Source organism: Myxine glutinosa, chromosome 3, assembly GCF_964187855.1.
Source record: "Myxine glutinosa chromosome 3, kmMyxGlut1.1, whole genome shotgun sequence".
NCBI lineage: Eukaryota > Metazoa > Chordata > Myxini > Myxiniformes > Myxinidae > Myxine > Myxine glutinosa.
In genome coordinates this window covers 48,914,784-48,930,230 of record NC_136263.1, presented here as the reverse complement: position 1 = coordinate 48,930,230, position 15,447 = coordinate 48,914,784, and the positions used below count along the sequence as shown (strand labels likewise).

At 48.1% G+C, this 15,447-nt stretch overlaps 1 protein-coding gene across 4 annotated transcripts in view; it reads left to right on the top strand.

The window, feature by feature from the left end:
• The window catches only part of LOC137424243 (uncharacterized), an 89,632-nt gene that overhangs the window by 18,487 nt on the left and 55,698 nt on the right, over positions 1–15,447 (top strand). For 2 of the 4 annotated variants that reach the window (XM_078774020.1, XM_078774021.1), the window contains exons 4-5: positions 3,589–3,798; positions 3,895–3,968. In XM_078774020.1, coding sequence (XP_078630146.1) covers positions 3,589–3,798; positions 3,895–3,968 — 284 coding nt within the window. Of the gene's footprint in view, positions 1–1,002; positions 1,985–3,588; positions 3,799–3,894; positions 3,969–15,447 lie in introns of all 4 variants that reach the window. The other 2 variants (XM_078774023.1, XM_078774024.1) reach the window with 2 other exon arrangements.

The window sequence follows — 15,447 nt, the reverse complement described above, 5'->3', positions numbered from 1 at the left end:
TTCTTGGCTGCCTTATAACTTTCATGCTCTGCCTTTTCTGCCACCCTTACCCTTCACCTTCTGCCACTCCTTGAACTTCTTTCTCTTCTCGTCAATCCTCTTTCCAACTTCATCGTCCCACCACCATGTTTCCGAGTGCCTCGGTGGTCCTTTTGTCCATCCACATACCTCACCAACGGCTCCCAACAGACTATCTTTCATTGACATCCAACCACTTTCAAGCTCAACCACATCATCCTCTTCTATACTCAGCCTCTCTTTTAATGCCTCCCTCACTGTCACCTCTTTCAACCTCCACACCTTCATTCTCGGTTTGTACTTCACAAGGTGTGAAAATATTTTGTTACCTTGGAGACATGCTGAATGGAGAAGGTGGATCAGACTCAGCAACGGTTGCTCGAGTGAGATGTGCCTGGAAGAAGTTTTGGGAACTGAGTGGCGTGCTGACGAGGAGGGGAGTGTCATTGAAGCTGAAGGGAAAGGTGTATGCTGCATGTGTGAGAAGTGCTATGATTTATGGGAGTGAGACATGGGTAATGAACGTAGAGCAGCAACGAAGGCTGGAAAGGGTGGAAATGTGAATGGTTCGGTGGATGTGTGGAGTATCGTTGAGAGAGAGGAAGACAAATGTTGAATTGCGAAAGATGATGGGAATAGAGCCTGTGATTCATGCTGTGAAGAGAAATAGGTTGAGATGGTTTGGTCATGAGTTGAGGAAGGATGAAAGTGACTGGTTGAAAAGAGTGATGGAAATGAATGTAGAAGGAAGTAGAGGACGAGGAAGACCGAGAAAGACTTGGCTAAAGATGGTCGAAGAAGAAATGCGGGCAAGGGGGTTAACAAGGGGAGATGCAGAAAATAGGGCAAAATGGAGAACATTGTCATGGGGACCGCAAGGCTAACCCCCGCTCTTGCAGGGAAAATGGCCTTAAAATGCCTGTTGTTGTGTTGTTGTACTTCACCCGCCGAGCTTTCCTCGCACCTTTCACCCTTATGTCGCAGGCAACCAAGTGGTGCTGTGAAACAGCCTCCTCCCCCGGGAACACCTTTGTGTCCCGGAGGTGCTCCCATCTCGCCTACGCACCATCAGGTAGTCAACGGTTGTCGTCGACCCACCTGACGTGTATGTGACAAGCTTATTATCCTCTTTCTCGAACTGAATATTACAAATCAACAAATCAGCTCCATCAGCAAACTCCAAAATCCTTTCATCTTCTCCATTCCTCACACCATATCCTTAACCCCCATTAACTTCCTCAAAACCGTCCATACTCCTTCCCACATGTCCATTTAGGTCTCCTCCTACCACAACAAGTTCCTCATCTTTCACGTTTTCCATCAGCTTCTCTATTGCACACCAGAACCTGTCCTTCTCTTCATTGCTCCGACTGACCTGCGGAGCATGCCTCGGATGACGTTCACCAAGAGCTTTCCAATCATCATTTTCACCATCATCAACCTTTCACTCACTCTAGTCACACTCACCACACTGTCTACAAACTCCTCAGAAAACAAAACACCAACACCATGTGATTATACGCGTGGGATGATTCACGACACACACCTTCTGGGCACCCTTGCCACACAAACTTGTATTTCTGTCCTTGCCTACCCTTCACCATTCTCACACCACTTCCCTTCCATCTCGTATGTCCACTCTTATTCTGACCAATACTTCCACCACTTCTCATCTCCCTGTCATTGTCCCTGCATTCCATGTCAATGAACAAACGAGATGCCGTCATTACCTATTGCCGTAACTGAGCCCACATCTGTACCACGTGTGAGAGACAGAGTTGGGGACAGACAGGACAGAAGAATTCTGTCTCAAACTGGAAAAGTCTAGTGGACAGTTATTCTTCCTCAAACCCCAAACGACGTCTCTGAGAACGGGGGAGGTGTTATTCCGGCTGGGTGAACGCGACTTGGCTGGGCAGTGCGTGGCTTCCTCCTCGGGAGCTTCATGGTGATGCAGCTCTTGGCTGTGAGTTTTCCAAATTCTCTTCCCTGATTGTTCTCGGTCCACCTTTTACAAGGTCACCAGCACACATCACTGGTTACTATTCATGCCCAAACCCCTCTCTCTCACTAATGGCCATCATTCGGCCCGATGGGCAGAGCAACCCCTCCGTGACCTCTCACCATGGGCTCCATCACGGCCCCATTATGATGGTTTGATTCGTTTTGCCATCAAAACGTGCTTTTACAGCCTAACAGAACACTAAAAAGAGCATTACTGAATACAGAGGGCAGAACGGTAAAATGAGATAAGAGGGTTATAATAATAATAATAATTCATTTATTTTGTATAGCGCTTTTCCAGAAGCCCAAAGGCGCTTTGACAGAGTGGCAAACATAATGCATAACAATACATGAAAACAACAATTGCAAAAAGACAAGAATCAATAGGGAAATATTTAAAGCAAAAGGAGGGAGAAGGAGAAGAGATAGTCAGGGGTTAAATGCTGTGGGTTGAATGTTGAATGCAGTGTTGAACAGGTGGGTCTTTAGTGATGTTTTGAATGTGGTGAGTGAGGAGGAGTCTCTGATGGTGTGAGGTAGTGAGTTCCAGAGGGTGGGAGCAGCGATGGAGAAGGCCCTGTCCCCCCAGGATCTGAATTTGGTCCGGATGGAGGGGGTCAGGAGGTTGGTACCAGCAGAGCGGAGGTTGCGGGTGGGAGTGTGTCTGGAGAGGAGGTCAGCCAGGTAGGATGGGGCCAGGTTATGGAGGGCTTTGTATGTCAAGAGGAGGATTTTGTACTGGATTCTCTGGGGGATGGGGAGCCAGTGAAGCTTGTAAAGGACGATGATGATGATGATTTGAGATCCACACAATGGGGAAGGTTGACAGTGTCTGACTATTACATAAGTGACATATCTAATATCACAATTACTTACTTTACACTTGTTGCTGAGACAATCATTAATGAAATAACTGTGCTATATTAAACATCTTTTACCCACTCGGAGTCATTTCCACAACAGGAAATGACTCAAGGGCAGGGCATGAACGGAGATGTGAGTGTGAGAGGAGGAAGATCAGAAAGACTGCAAAGCCACATATTTGTCTGCAGTGAGAAAGAAACAAAACCTGAGACTCAACCTCTTGTCGTGAGATACCAATGACATGAAGGGCCTTTGATTCATGGGGATGCGTTGGGTGGCAATTTAAGAAGCAGCAGCACCAACCCATACTCTCATGATGATGGACCTTTATGCTGTTTTTCAAGCTGAGGAAGCACTTGGCCCTGCAGAGAAACTTGGAAAAAGACATTTTAACAAATGCCAGTCATAAAGCAAGTTCTACATACAACCACGTGTGATGTATGAAAGTATCCATTCCAAACTACAGTGCCAGGATAAACAAAATATTTGCTTTCGGTGTTCGACAACCAGAGGAATCGGGCACTTGACGAATTTTTTTTAATTTTTGTGCAAGTTTGATTCATTCCAAGTGTATTTTAAAAAGTTAAAAGGTTTTATTTTTCATCTTAAAGGTACAACAGTGACTATTGTGCATCATTCTAAGTTAATAAAAATAACGTTTCTCTATTTCCTTCTTGTTGGCATCCTGGACTGTGTTTTCAGCAGCATCCAGATGGGCGGCTTATGCAGATCAACCTTACAGGATTATTGACTGGGAAGAACGCACGCCTCTTCATGGGGGAACTCTGGCCCCGTCTACTCAGTGCACAAAAAAATACTGATGGCATTCCATTGGTCGTCATGGAGCAAATAATGGAAGGGATAAAACAGCATCCAGAAAAAGAAGAAAGAAAAAAAAAAAAAAAGCGACAGGTATTTTATGGATCGAGTGGAGGAGTGCAATGAAGCATTTGAAATAAGCTGATTATTACATTAGTTTATATGTCCTTATTTGCACTTCCCTGCTAGCTCGGGCAAGAAAAACTTGCACTACTGCAGAGCAAGGAGGAAGAGGAAGATCGTAAGGCCAAGGAACGTTTCAGGTACGCCACACTGAGAACTTTGTACTTTTTAATGAATGAAAAAGGTAGGTTTATACATTGTTGTGAATATATCTTCGTTTAGTGTTTTGATTACCTAATTTTAGACAGTATGGAGCCCCTTATTTTATGGTGTGCCACTCTGGTGATCGCCATTTCCGTGAGCAGAATCGGAAAGCTGTGTGTCGAAGAGATCACGGGTGAGCACGTATGGTAGTGAAGGGGAGCATATTTGAAACACTAATATAAGGTCAGGAGGACGAGAGAGTGGACACAGGGAGACGATTCCATAATCGGGCATATACAAGGACGAATGAATGCATGTGTTCAACCACCGAGTTGTGACCTTTTTGGACTTAGAAAATATAACATATTGTTGCGGATCTCCGCGCCGGCCTTTTCCCCATACCAAGGGGGGATTAGTCCCCTTGTCTTTGACTGACCGACGGGACCCGAGGCCTATGACGTCCTTTCCGGGCAGCGCTAAATCGGGTTGTATGAACAGATTCTCTATGACCTAAGTACTAACGCTGCCCTGAAACGAGGAGACAAGCCTCGCCCGAATCATGGGTGTTGGTGGATACGCCGAGCGGTAGCGAACCCGTGACCCGAGCCGTTATCAAGGACTAGATCCCGATCCGAGCAGTTCTTAATCGTGCCACGCTTACCCAATGGAGGAAATCACGGAAACGGTCGAATTTAGAAGAAAGGAAAAATACGATTTATTTACACTTTGTACAATAATCAGAAGAAGAAGACACAGTGCAGCCTTAAACAGTCTTATACTTATCCCCTGGACAAACGGGCCCGTTCACTCTCAGACACACTCACATGGGGCTTGTAGTTGACCAGGTCAGCACGTCCAGGGATTGCGTCCAGGCAGCTCGCTCTCCGGTCCCCAACTCGCACCGCGAAGAAGATGAAACAGACGGCAGGAGCGCTCCACGTGTCGTTTTCGCGCACCGGGTTATTACAGGGCGAACGGTAGGGCTGGCTTTGGCGGTTACACTTGTGGCTGTGGCCGCGTACGTAATAATTGAATAGTTCAATATGCGCTTCTCATCAATCAAGGGCTCTCGACATTGTCGTGTGTCTGCCGATCCTCTGAGTTCTCCTGGTCAGTCCTCTCAATACAGTTCTCTCTCAACTCGAGCGCCTGCATAACTGAGGTGGGGGCCTTGCGCCAAGGGTTTTATTGCCACGCCCTTGGAACCCTCTGGAACTTACTAGACGCGTCTTGCCACGCCCCATCATGCCATGCCCTCCGAGCCCTGGTTGGCTGTTGCTTTTACTGTCACCGTCTCTGACGTGCTGCTTGTCGCGGCCACACCCCGACCCTCGTGCTCCTCCCTCTTTTCAGGCCTACCTCTTGTCACTTGGCTAGTTCGAGCGAACAAAGGGCAGCTAATGCTGCTGGCAGCCAAAGCGTAACAAACTGCGGGTAGCCAAAGCGTAACAAACTTGAGGGATGCCAAATGGGGCGCGGGATCGAGTTTGCCCATGATGTAATTGGAGGGTGGCCGCAAAATGAAAGGACCTCAGCTCATTTCTTTACACAACGCAGATATCACAAGGGAAATGGCCTACTCTTACACATACTATGACATAACTAATACTCTTCGTGGACCTACGTGTTGCTTATGGACTAACTATGGGGGGCAAACCTTTAACCTTTCATGATGTAATATGTACAATCTCAAAACCTCAACACTGCCCCCCTCCTTTGCCAGGCTCGTTCCCGAGCCGAACCCACACAAGTGAGCACGACCGGTTTTGAGCAAGGGTCAGGACTACTTTTTAAATTACGTGTGACACTTAGATGTGGTTCCCCTCGACATTTAATCTAACACCCTGTGTGTGACAGTTTTACAACACTAAATATGTCCCACCTACTGCAAAGGTGCCAGGCCACAGAACGTGTGGTCCATTAGGTGCACTGGTGCAGCAAGAGGTAGCAGAGTGCAGCTGCAGAGGTGTGGCAACGTGCCGCAGCACAGTCCATGGTTCCTGCACACCCCTCAACAAAAATATGGGTCAATGGGTGGGGAGGAAAGATAAAGCAGAGAGTCAGCGGAGGAAAGGGCGCAAAGGTACACACAATACAAGGCAATGCAACATGAGGAGCACGGGAGAGCGAGCGGAGAAAGCTCGTCCCGAGCCGTACGTAACCCCCTATGTCAGCCTACACTACCCCTGCCCTTCCCCGTATTTACAATTTACCAATTCGTCACGACGTTTTGTCTCTTCTAACCCCCCTCGACTCCGAATTCGTCATCCAATCCCTCCCAAGAAGGAAGAGATGGAATAAATACAATGTCACTCTCACGTCATGATGCGTCTTTACCTTCCAAACATTTGCGAAACCTGGTGTGGAGTTCCGTCTCCTTGGTGAGTGGATGTGGATGGTGCGAAGAGACTTCTTATCCAAACTATCCTCTAATAACATTAATGATCCCGGTGTGTACCCCAGTTTAGAATAGGTACACCGTATCCCTGCGCATCGTAAGAAGCGACCAAGGGTTGGTGTCAGGAAGGGCATCCGGCCATAAAAACATTGCCTCAAACAGGGAACCATGATTGTCATGGTGCCCGCAAGGCTAACACCCGGTCTCGTGGGGAAAATGGCCTTAAAACGATCATTCATTCATTCATTCATTCATACTGCATTGTGTACTGACTAACGGATTCACACCCACAACTAACCGAATTACGGAAATAATTCTCAAACTATACATAAAGCCGGTGGGGAGCATGTTATTTACGAGACTAATCTAATTATTTCCAGTTCCACAACCCAGGACCTGTCTTTTTGTGGGAAAGAAATTTTGAGAGGAGAGAAAACAGAATGCACTGCACCAATACACCATGAAGAAAATGCACAAAAATGCACAAAAATGCACAATCACATTTCAAATAATAAATGGCACATTTGCTGCTGGGCTGCTGCATCTTGCGTCTTCCTGCTTCGTCTTCGGTGTGCCATAATAAAACTTGGAGATCTTCTTTCCTGACACACCAGAATAAAATAGAAATGAACAAATCGTGTCCGTTTTTATTTGCAGGGCCAATCTTATGGTCCATCTGCGTGACTTTGATGCCACTTAAAACCAGTGATCCGCAGGGCAAGATAACGCTTCCAGCAATTGTCTGCTCCAGCAAAGGTGCCAGGCCACAGAACGTGTGGTCCATTAGGTGTACTGGTGCAGCAAGAGGTAGCAGAGTGCAGCTGCACAGGTGTGGCAGCGTGCCGCAGCACAGTCCATGGTTCCTGCACACTCCCCTCAACAAAAATATGGGTCCATAGGTGGGGAGGAAAGACGAAGCAGAGAGTCAGCAGAGGAAAGGGCGCAAAGGTATGGACCTCAAACATATGGACCTCAAACATATGGACCTCAAACATCCAGGGCCTTCACTCAAACTTGACTGATCTCTCCATACAGGTTGCTTCTGACAAACCAGACGTGACCTGCTTAACAGAAACTTTCCTCCTTCATGATGTCTCTGATTCCTTGGTATCTCTCCCAGGTTACTCCCTCCTCTGGTATGATAGACCTGAGCCTCGTCCTGGAGGTAGGGTTGCTATCTTCATAAAAAACTCTCTTCCTCACTCGCCCTGCACTGCCCTCTCTCCACCTCACCCCCAGGAATACCTTTGGCTACGGCTTCCCCATCGCTCCCACCTTTTGTTCATATGTGTGTTGTACCGTCCACCAAACAGTGATGACTCCATCTACATCTCGCTGTCTGATGATATGGACCAACTTCTATCTACCCATCCCAACTCTCTCTTCCTCATATGTGGTGATTTCAATTGTCACCATGCCAGTTGGCTGGGTGTGGGTACCTCTTTCACCAGCCATGGCTCTTCAGCAAAGGACTTCTGCGACTCACTGGGACTTACACAATCTGTCAATTTCCCGACCCGGGACTCAGTCAACAGAGCATCTTCTCTTCTGGACTTGGTGATGACTAACTTCCCTGAAAATGTCTGCTGCTCTTCTTCTGCTCCAATCGGCTCAGCTGATCATGTGCTTGTTAAAGTGGACATCTCTCTGACCATTCTCAGAGAGCCTCCTCAGCGTCGACGAGTCTGGCATTTCACTCAGGCCAACTGGCACGGTCTTCAAGCAGCCATCAATCATCTGGACTGGTCTCCCATCTCTTCTGCCTCTGACATCAACTCATCCTGGGAATTCTTCCAAAGTAAATTGCTCTCTCTCATGCACAGATTTATCCCATCTCATCTTCAGTTGTCATACTCTTCCTCCCGTCCATGGTACACGGAATCTTGTGGTGAGGCTGTTGCCCAGAAACAACTTGCTTTAGTCTCCTGCAAAGCAAATCCAACGGAAGGAAATCTCATTTCCTTTCACAAAACCCGAAACAAGTGTGTGTCCACCCTCAGGAGAGCCAGGAAACAATATCTCTCCGTTCTCAAGACCGAACTCTCTTATCTGTCTCCCTCTTCCAAATCCTGGTGGCGTCTGGTCAAATCTTTTTCTGGTGTTTGTTCCCCCTCCATCCCCTCCATCACCTCAACGCTACATGGCTGACTCCGCAGGTGAAAAAGCTGAATGCCTCAACTCTGTGTTTGCCTCTAAATCTTGTGTCCCAAACCCATCCCTCTCTGTACCCACCGTACCCAGTCATACCCAGTCATACCCAGTCAACCAGTCATACCCAGCTGCTCCTGGACTCTGTGTCCTTTCCTCCTGACAAGGTGGAAAAGTTTCTGTCAACCCTCGACTCTGATTCTGCAACTGGACCTGACGGCATCAGCCCACGGGTCCTAAAATCCTGTTCTTCCGCTCTTTCACTCCCTCTCTCTGTTCTCTTCACCCTCTCTTTTGCTCAAGGTCATCTGCCATCTGCTTGGAAATCAGCCAACATCATCGCTTTGCACAAAAAAGGTGCAAAAACAGATCCTAGCAACTACAGACCAATCAGCCTTCTCCCAATTATCGACTAAGTCATGGAATCCATCATTGCTTCAGATATGAAATCTTTCCTCTTCTCCAATGGCTTGATCTCTGATCATCAATTTGGTTTCAGACCTGGTCACTCTACTCTGGACATGCTGCTTCTGCGTTCTCAACAATTGATGGAGGTCCTCAATGCCAAACAGTAAATTAGAGCTGTCTCCCTTGACATATCACGTGCCTTCGATACGGTCTGGCACCCCGCTCTGCTCACCAAACTCTCCTCCTTTGGTATCCATGGAAATCTCCACGCATGGCTGGCGGACGTCCTCTCTAGTCGTAGTCAACGTGTGGCCCTGAATGGGTTTCTCTCATCTCCTCTTCCTGTTCAGGCTGGAGTTCCCCAAGGCAGTGTTCTGGGCCCTGTGCTTTTTCTGGTCTTCATCAATGATGTCTCTGACTCTCTTGAAAATCCTCTCTATCTCTTTGCTGATGACTCTACTCTCTGTCACTCCATTCCTCATCCCTCAGATCGGCAGTCTGCAGCCTCCTCACTCTCTGCCGACCTGGACAAAATCACAGACTGGGCAAACAAGTGGAACATGTCTTTCAATCCTGACAAATCTCACACTCTTACGATGTCTCTCCGAAAAGACCGACTGGACAACCCTCCCATCCACTTTCTAAATAATCCTCTCCAAGAAGTTCTGTCACTCAAGCTTTTGGGTCTCACTATATCTGCCATGATCTTTCCTGGGAAAACCACATTTCAAATCTGGCCTCCAAAGCTAGTCGCCGACTGGGCATCCTTCGTCGTGCGAAGTCCTTCCTTGGCACACCTGAGCTCCTCACCACATACAAGGCTTTCATCCGCAGCTCAATGGAATACTGCTCTCCCCTCTGGGCTGGTGCTCCTGCCTCACACCTAGCTTGTCTTCACGATGTTGAAACCAAAGCGTTCAGAATCATTGGAATCTCCCGCGATGAAGCTAACTCCAAGGGCCTTTCACTCACTCACCGCAGGCAGGTTGGTGGTCTTTCCGTCTTCTACCGACTCCACTCCGGCCTTGCTCCCCCAGCTCTCGCTGGGCTCTGTCCCCCAAATATTCCTACAGGTCGCACAAGATCTGCCTGCAACCCTCTTATGGTTAAACTGCCAAAATCAAGACTCTCTGCTCACCTTCACTCCTTCATTTCTCTTTTCTCCCACCTCTGGAACAAACTCCCCCACTCTCTTCAATCCCACTCCACCCTCCAGGTCTTCAAAACAGCTGTTCACCACCATCTCTTATCTTCCCCCATCCAAAACCTTTATCTTTTCTACCCCCGCTAATTTCACCCCAAAGCCACTTTTTTGAAATGCCAACTTCTGTCCGGGAAGTCCTTGGTGTCCTTGCGTTTTCTACTTCTCCCACCCCCCCCCCCCCCTTCCCACGCCTCCTCCCCCCAAGCCCTGTCCCTCCCACACATCTCCCTGCTCTCAAATGTTATGTTTGTGTACTTCCCCGTCTCTCCCAATCTTGTCTTCCGCTCCCTCTTTTTATATATTTTGTTTGTCTGGTTGATTTGTTTGTGAAATAAATGTTAGCTCTTACACGAGCCTCGATTCAGGATACAAAAAAAAAAAAAAAAAAAATGTACACACAATACAAAGCAATGCAACATGAGGAGCACGGGAGAGCGCACGGAGAAAGCTCGTCCCTAGCCGTACGTAACCCCCCATGTCAGCCTACACTACCCCTGCCCTTCCCCGTATTTACAATTTACCAATTCGTCACTACGTTTTGTCTTTTCTATCCCCCCCTCTACTCCGAATTCGTCATCCAATCCCTCCCAAGAAGGAAGAGATGGAATAAACACAGTCACTCTCACGTCATGATGCGTCTTTACCTTCCAAACATTTGCGAAACCTGGTGTGGAGTTCCGTCTCCTTGGTGAGTGGAAGTGGATGGTGCGAAGAGACTTCTTATCCTTACTATCCTCTAATAACATTAACTCAGTTACACTACCTAGGGTCTTGCCCTGCCACTCAATTGGCCATCTTTACACTATGTGGTTCTAAAAACCAATTCCCATTGACCCACCCTGTGGTGTCTCCCAAATTTGGTGTCTCACTCCCCCAATTTTTCAATACTGTGCCTTTGCACAATTTCGGGACTGGGTCGTGTGGCTCTACCTGCAGGTCTACCTACCTGCGCACCTCCGCCACTGAAGTCGCCACCCGAGCTTACCATGCTCCTTACAACTACCCTAAATCGGGGAAGGCCCCTCCTGGCTCTCTCACCCCTCTGATGCCCTCTCTGGCATTGGGCTACCCGGGTCCTTCTCTCGGATCCTCGGGCCCCGCTGAACACTACTCTGTACTCTAACTGGCTCCCAGAGCCTACCTGCGGCCTCACCTGTCCGACAGACTACCAGTGGCAGAGTGCCCCAATAACTATACTCACCAATTAAGCCAACACGCCCAGTTATTTCCACAGACTCATGCACCCATCTAAGCACTTCCTTGCTACTACCTGCCCCACAGGTGTCAATATCCATCAATTTACCAAACCCTCTACCAAACTTTAAACTACCCTCCCTGGGTATTGGTGGAGGGGTCCATTCTCCCCCCATTCACTCCTTCGCACCATGCACTCCACACCACTCATTCCACACACCAATCATTCCACACCAAGTATTCCACACACCTGGTCTCCACTTGCACACCATGCAAGCCCATTCACTCAACACAATGACACTCGTCCTGAATACTCCACTTATACACTTTTACCCTTGCTCTGGTCATCCCCGACCAATTCCTCATTTGCTCACGCTCACCACAAAGATTCTCATTCAATTCCTCATTTGCCCCAGCTCATCACAAAGATTCTCAATCGCAAGCTCATACACACAGCATCATCTAACTAACTACTTCCCTCTAAGAGTCTAAGGCTAGCATCACACCAAAGTAGTTCTATCCCGTTCTACCCGGTTCTAAAAAAAATACTAGAACGGGCTGTGATCACGGTAGAATGCGTAGTTTGGTGTAAAATACGATGCTAGTTCGTTCATAAGCAGTCCTCAATACGTCTATCTCGTTCTTAGCCAGTCTGCAGTCTGTTTGTATCCAGTTCAGATCGTGTAAAAGTGCCCGTTCACCTCATGCCGACAACGTTTCGAAGCAGTTCGAGCCCGTCCGTAGCCGTTCTCAACCCGTTCAACCTCGTTCTACCTCATTCTACCTCGTTCACAATACGTCCAAGCCAGTTCTAACGAATTCTTAACTCGACCAACTCGTTCGCACTACGTCCTCATCTTGTCCCTAGTGCGTGTGTACTCGCGTCCTGGCCCGTCCTGGCCTGACTGCTATGAATACCGAGCACGTTGTAGCCAGTCCTCATTCAAGTTCAGGGCTCCGAGCTGTACACATCTACAATACAATCTCCGATCATCATGCCTCCAAAGAGAAGTCGATTCAGAAAGACAGGGCGAGCGAAATCGAGCACAAATAGCCCTGCTGAAGGCCATGCAGATCCCCCTGAAGTTGCTGAGACTATTGAGCCTGCCCATGAAGGTCCAATTCAAGAGAGGGAGACTGGGTGAAAACTACATAAACGTACTCAAAACAAGGAGAACTTAATGAGAACCTACTGGGAACTTTTAGAACCATGTAGAAACGTGTTGCCAACTGCTTCAGAACTTTATATTTGGTTTGAAACGTATTTGCACGGAATAAGGATTGACTAAGGACGTAATGCGGTCAAATTGGGTCTGTCGCCGAACGGGATGAACGAGCAACAAACGGACCCGGTCGGTGTGCACACGTACTGAAATTTATGTCCGACTGCACCACGTCGTAACACGTCCCTAGTAGGTTCGAAGTACGGCAATTCCGTTCGTAGTACGTCTATCTCGTTTAAGTACGTTGTCAATCCGTCTAATTGGAGAACGGGATGGACGGGATAAAATTTTGAGCAGGCTCAAAGTTCTAGAGCACCCTCCCCGTCCGAGCCCGTCCATGAAGTTCGTAAAAAGACTGTAAATAGTTGCTACTACGTCCACTACGTTCATACACAGTTGGAGCCCTTTCGACAACATTTTCACAAACGTATTGAGAACTAGTTTCGTGTGATGGGGGTATAAAACTCGTGCTTTCCTGTCTTCCCTTACACGAAGCACTCCCTCGTCATTAACATCCTTCTAATCTGAGTATGTCCCCTCTACTTGTACCAATGTCACTACTTAAATCTTGTCATCTACTGTCATCTCTAAATCCCTAACAATATCCTAGCCCGCCCTCGGCTAGTTTCCACTGCCATCCCCATAAACTAAAGCTCATGTGCCCCAATGAGGGATGGTAACACGACCATCCCTCCACACCGGGCACTACTCCCCAACACTAAGACCCCCCAGTCCTCTCGCACTATGAGCCCCCGTCATTGGAGGTACTGGGTCCTGCCTCGGCCTCTAAAGCCGAGGCGATCCATGAGGGCACCTGCTCGCCGGTGTAGGGTCTTACCCGGTCGGCGTGGACGATCCGAGGGAGGGCTCGTGGCCCCATTTTGATGTTAATGACCACGTCACAAATTTGCGCCAGGACAACCCCCGGGCCTTGCCAGGGTGAGGTGTGTTTGGGACACCTACCCTTTCGCCTCCGGGGATTGAAGAACCAAATCTTCATCCCCGGAGCGTACTGACTCCCCTGGCTCCGGTGGTCGTACCTGCGCTTCATCTTGGCACCCGCCAGCTAAAGCTGGCGGCGTGCGAAGGCATGGACTCTCTCCATGCCTTCCTCCAGGTGACGTGCATAGCCCTCCCCTGGCGGTCTATTAGTGGTCTCTGGCATCTCCTTCCTGGGCTTTGTGCGCTCGCTTTTATAACTCAAGCAGCGATTGCTCCGCCAGCCCAAAAGCCACGCCTCTCAGGCGATCTTACCTCAGCCCTGGTTGGCTGGTCATCGCTTACCGGCCACGCCCTGATTGTGGGTTGACGTGGCCACACCTTCCTCCTGGCGTTCCGCCCCCTTTTTCCGGGCCTCACCTCGTGGCTCATGGCGGCGTTTGGGCGAGCTCAAGGGCAGCGAAGGCTGCTGGTTTGGGCGGAAGCCCAGCGAGGTTGCACACGCCGCTGGCCCTAAAGGGCGAGGGCGATGGCTAGCGCTTCATGGCGTCGCTTCGAGAGGGACGCTTTCAAAATGGACGAATGGGGCCTACTCCTTATTTGATTGACACAACGCAGATTCAACTATTGGAAACATGGCCTTATCTAAACACATACTAATGAAATAACTGAAGTCCTATAGTGACCTACATGTTGCTTGTGGCCTACCTATGGGGTGCTACCTTTAACCTTTAATGATGTTGATTTTTTTTTACAAGTGAGGGTTCTCAAAACCGCAACAATATATTTGGTGGAAAGGTGTCAAATATGCATAATAATTGCAAATATGCATAAATAATTTTCATAATATGCAAAGTAGCTGCCACCATTAGGAAAATCAATTTTCCACAGTAATTCTGTATCTTTGTATCCAATCATGAGAAATTAAGTGTCCAAACCCATGTTTTCAGGGTCATTGAATATGATTCGCACATTTCTGGATTAATTACCAGGTGTTGAATGTCCCTCATCTAGCTCCAGTCTTGATGAGTTAGCACAACTTAAACCTTTACACCCTCCACACATCCATGAGCAGTCAAGGCCATGCTTCTTGCATGTACATTTAGTGGTGCTGCACCCAACCTTGCAGTTACATCTGAAGATCTCAGCAAGTTTCGGTGGCGCTGGTGGGAGAATAGTTTGCATTGGGAGTAACTGACCCTCGCTGATCTTCCATCCCCATTCATCTGGTTTCAATTGTCCAACATTTCCTTTCCACTCCTGAATTTGGGAGTACACTCTCAAACTGTGATACCTTGTAGCCGCAGATGTTGGTGGCAAGTTCTGGGCCTCAACATATTTGGTACGTTTCGCAACTTTCTCACTGGAACACTTGTATCGTAGGACATCAATACTTTCATCTTGATTTCCATTGTACATGCACACAAGGGCCTTCTCCCCTTCTGCAACTGTATCATCCTTTGGTGCATCTCCTTCCTGGGTGAACAGGTCTGCATATTTCATGAATTGGACGTTGTTTTGGATGTGCTTCAGGGCAACAGTTTTGCCAATGCCTTACGCACTGGATGTTGTGTCACAGCCAAGCATGGCGTGTACAAATAGTATTCTGTCACAGACATTCAATCCCAAGGTCGTCTTGGTCTTTTTGATGTTCCATACTCAACGTTTCTTTGCATTAAGTTTTGGCTCAGGCTTGAAAAATATGTCCCTCCCTTGCATGTCGGCATGGAAGCAAAGAAGAATTAGTAGGTCTGTGTCATCACCAACAAGAACTGTATCTATTGTCTGCAGAATCCACTGCAGTCTGGACAATCAGCACATCAGCATCCCCCTTGGCATGAATTGTCAGACATGCCGCCTTCTCTTGGGAGTCACTTAGGATGTAAATGAAGCATTGTTTGTTGATTGTGTTTGCTAAGAACTCATTCTTCTTCAGCTTCAGGACTGTTTGACCAGTGAAA